The sequence below is a fragment of the Monopterus albus genome, unplaced genomic scaffold (genome assembly GCF_001952655.1).
Source record: "Monopterus albus unplaced genomic scaffold, M_albus_1.0 scaffold281.1, whole genome shotgun sequence".
Taxonomy (NCBI): domain Eukaryota; kingdom Metazoa; phylum Chordata; class Actinopteri; order Synbranchiformes; family Synbranchidae; genus Monopterus; species Monopterus albus.
Genome location: NW_018128161.1, coordinates 217,313 through 221,329, shown reverse-complemented (window position 1 = coordinate 221,329; position 4,017 = coordinate 217,313). Strand labels below are relative to the sequence as shown.

Below are 4,017 nucleotides of genomic sequence, written 5' to 3'. Positions count from 1 at the left end.
AATTGTGATGGAAGACAAAACATTTGCGACTGATTAGTGGAGGAGGATCAGGACTAGAGCAGCGCTCAACCCTCCGGAGGACACGCTGAAGTCCTTCTACTGGACTCAGCTGTTCTGCATCTGCTCCTAGTCTGTAGGTAAATACGTGTTAGAGCAGGGTGAGAGTGAAACTGACCTGGGCTTTGAGGAAGCTGGTGATCCAGTCCCACAGGTCATTCTCACAGCTACAGCATAGGTACCTAAGTGAGAGACACGGGATCAACTGTACACATCCCACCTGTGACACAGGCATCTGCTATAAACAACATGAAGCATGACATCAAATGGAAAAGTACTGAACAGTGTGTATGCTGACAAAAGTCGTCACAACCAAAGTGAGGAGAGAATCTGCTCCTCTCATGTGGTTTAACATTAAGGATCCACACAACACGCAGCTGCGTCCTGACCAGCTGCATCATTGAGAGCATCTTGACCAGCTGCATCACTGTCTGGTATGGCAGCACTACTGCTATGGACCGCAAGCACCTGCTGAGAGTGGTAAAGACTGCGGAGAAGATCACCAGGACTCCACTGCCCTCTCTGCAGAGCATTTACCATCACAGGGTGCATAGGAAAGCTGCCTCCATCCTCAAAGATCCCACCCACCCTCAGCATGGACTGTTCACCTCCCTACCCTCTGGCCGGAGGTTCAGAAGTGTGAAATGCAGGACCACTAGACTGAAAAACTCTTTCTTTCCCTCTGCCATCAGACTCCTAAACAGCTGAGGAGTTTATTACCAGGAAATACGTGATGTACTGTTTACATTCTCAGTTTGCACATTGACTGTTGACTGCTGCACATGCTGCTCCCATGCAGCATACATTCTCTTATTATTTGCTGCTTAAAGTGCCTTAGATTCTGTGTTACTTATTCATCTACTTTATATTTCATTAGTATTTTGTGGCATTCATGTGGACGACAAAGTAAGAATTTCATTGTACAGGGAAACACGTTTCCTAACTGTGCATATGACAAATAAACACTTTTGACCTTTTGACCTAAAAGGTGTCATCATCTTATTTCTTATTATCTTTTATTCATATCTGCTCTTGTTGACTGAACGGCAGCACTGGAGAAATATTTTCCTCTCCTCTGCATCTAATATCGTTTATTCTCATCTTATTTTATTTACCCAGGCAGTCTGCGCAAATACCTCATGGCATTTTGGAGACAACAGGAATTAATTATAGTCTCACAACTTAACAAGAATAATAATTAATAGTGACCTGGACGGTTTCGATGAGGCTGGCACAGTAAAATGGAAGAGCCACCACAGCTGTTAATCTGCAGGCAAGAGACAGAGAGAAAGTTTAATGTTTGAGAGCAAACAGAAACTCACTCAGAAACAGTGATTCACATTTAAACTGATGTCAGATGAGCACAGACAGATCTGTGACCATCTGCAGTGCAGGTGCATACACACAGAGTGTTCCTGGCCTTGGGCGCATCTCAGCCTCAGCCCGTGTGCAGTCTCTTTGAAACGGAGTCCACAGAGCGTCAATGTTAAACCTCTGCGAGACAGCTCACACATTAGACAAGCAGAGCCAGTCTGGTCTGCATCTGTGCCATGAGAACACCTGCCCTCTTTAAATCAGCAGTAGAAAGAGTGGACTGACCCTTTAAGCACCAAATGTCCAGCCAGTTGTTTCCAGCTCCACCTGTGAGGAAGCTCCCTGTGGGCAGAACACATGCTGTAATACTGCAGCAATACTACTGTAATACTGCAAGAGTTCCACAGTAATACAGCAGTATTACTACAGTAACACTGCTGTATTACTGCTGTATTATCCAATAGTTACCGTGGTAATGGTGTGAACTCGCTGATGATACCCTCGGCTCCCAGCGTGACACCATGAACAATGAAGGTGCTTCCCATCCCCTTCCACAGAGCCTTCGGACCCTGAACAACAACATTATTGATACCCGATCAGATCGACTGATTATTCTAAGAAAGATTATTCCTTGATATTAAAAAACAAAGATTGAAATATTATTTTCAGCATCAGCTTCCTGTGTGATACCTGAGCCTTGGTGATGGTGTACATGACACCGACAGCACTGAATGGAGTCAGGTGGTAACAGCGGGCGTGGTAGTTCACCTGATCAAAGACAAATATAAATGATCTGCAACTATAATCATGTAACAACATGGTGACAAAAGGTGATGACTGTGAACACACCTGGCACTGTCTGCGGAAGACGACGCATGGGTGAACAAGGACGTTCTCAGTGAACAGGCTGCACACACAGACAGCTGTTATTTAAATGCTTTTATTTTGAAAATTCTTTGTCTGTGATGCACCTAGTATTTCCCTGAATATTGTCTGTCAGACCCAAAGTTTTGTGGTCCCTCAGTGTTGACTGTCAGGATCGAGAAACTTTAGCTAGGACTGATGATATGATTAGCAGCCCTGTCCCACAATCAGACACAACCTGAAAAGACTGAACAGTGTTATCAGCTGCTGTCAGACTGACTCACTCTGTCAGTCTGACTGGGGTTAATCATCAAACATGTCTTATCACCAGGCCTGTAATAATGACAATAATAATCATTATCATAATTCAAAATTATCTGCATACTTGAGGTGGCATAGGTTTTTACAAATGATGCCCTTCCTGATGCAATCCGGATTGCAGACTGGCACCAAGAGTACACTGGCTTGTGCAACCCCAGCAGCTGGGTGTGATGCATGGGCTGGACAGTGAATCCAGGCCGCCCATGTGGCAAGAACACTACCTAAGGGCCACAAGAACTGCTAACAACAACATGAAATGATCTCCTACCTAACAAGTCCAATTCCAAAACCGGCAAATCGATTCAGCTGCTCTGAAAAAACAAGAAAAGCATCACTCATACAAACAGTGTAAAGCCTACAATAAAAATGCGTTGATTTCATTCTTCACTTTTTTGTTTCTTCTCCGTCATCGGACACGTTCTACACAAGGACATAACAGACCTTCGTCATTTTACAACTAGTGAGGAAATAAAAAGGATATAGAAGTTTATTTCCATCAAGAAAAAAATTAATGAAATGTTGCAAACAAAAATAAACACTCAAATTCAAAAATCCAAAATCTTAGAAAGTAAGGAGTTTAAATCTGGACTTACTATAAGATTTAAATTGGCATTTTAGTATTATTATTACGTTATCATTACCAACATTTAAATCTAACAAAAATAAATTGCATAAATATATCAATTAAGCAAAAAACTAGATATTAAGATGACGTTTAATCGCCTAGTTAGCTTGAATGATCCATGCATACATTAGCATTAGCCCGCTGGCTAACTACCAGTTAGCTTTAATTTGTATGATTTCCTACGTCATCAGTTGACTTTCTAGCCTATTATTAACCTGCAGCTTAGCAAAATACCGGTTATGTCCTGCCATGACCGTGCGTTAGCTGAGTAGCCGTTAGCCCGCTCCGTTCACTTCCCATCGTATCATTAGCCTGCTATCTAATACGCCATCGACCTACCGGCAGGCGGTACGCCTGGCTGCGGTGCGTCCCAGCCGGAACCTCCAGGCTCTCCCAACGGCTCGTCGTACTGCGGCGTGCGCTCTCCGGGGTGCAGATTGCGACTGCCGGGAATGTCAGGCGGTGTGGTAACCCAGTGGTGGTGCTGCAACTCCGCGGATGCTCCAGCGCTCCTGACCGGGTAGCTTGCTCCATACAACGGATCGTCACGGCCGCGGTATCCGAGCCCGTCAAAGCTGTCCGGCCGCCTGGAGGCCATCGAGGAGGGTCGATGCGGGACCAAAAACGAAAAGCTCGTGACTGAGATCCGGTTAAAGGATATTAGACGAGGACATGAAACTTAAAGTCAGGTCACAGCAAATTAACCAGAGAAACGATTTAAGGCAGGGACAGTTGTCTTTGATCGGTTTGACCCACAACATTCACCCGGAAGTGGTTCGTCTTTGTTTCCGGCGGCCTTCCAGTGTTATGGCTCCGGCCGGCCCCCCCCCCGGCGT

At 44.9% G+C, this 4,017-nt stretch overlaps 1 protein-coding gene across 1 annotated transcript in view; it reads right to left on the bottom strand.

Annotated features, from left to right (window-relative positions):
* Nucleotides 1–3,987, bottom strand: part of slc25a46 (solute carrier family 25 member 46) — a 7,759-nt gene extending 3,772 nt beyond the window's left edge. Inside the window, exons 1-7 of the mRNA XM_020622498.1 lie at nucleotides 3,521–3,987; nucleotides 2,825–2,867; nucleotides 2,221–2,278; nucleotides 2,062–2,139; nucleotides 1,840–1,940; nucleotides 1,657–1,713; nucleotides 1,267–1,324 (exon numbers count right to left, since the gene is read on the bottom strand). Of these exons, the coding sequence (XP_020478154.1) occupies nucleotides 1,267–1,324; nucleotides 1,657–1,713; nucleotides 1,840–1,940; nucleotides 2,062–2,139; nucleotides 2,221–2,278; nucleotides 2,825–2,867; nucleotides 3,521–3,779 (654 nt within the window). The 5' untranslated portion in view covers nucleotides 3,780–3,987. The remainder of the gene's footprint in view (nucleotides 1–1,266; nucleotides 1,325–1,656; nucleotides 1,714–1,839; nucleotides 1,941–2,061; nucleotides 2,140–2,220; nucleotides 2,279–2,824; nucleotides 2,868–3,520) is intronic.
* Nucleotides 3,988–4,017: the final 30 nt, after the last annotated feature.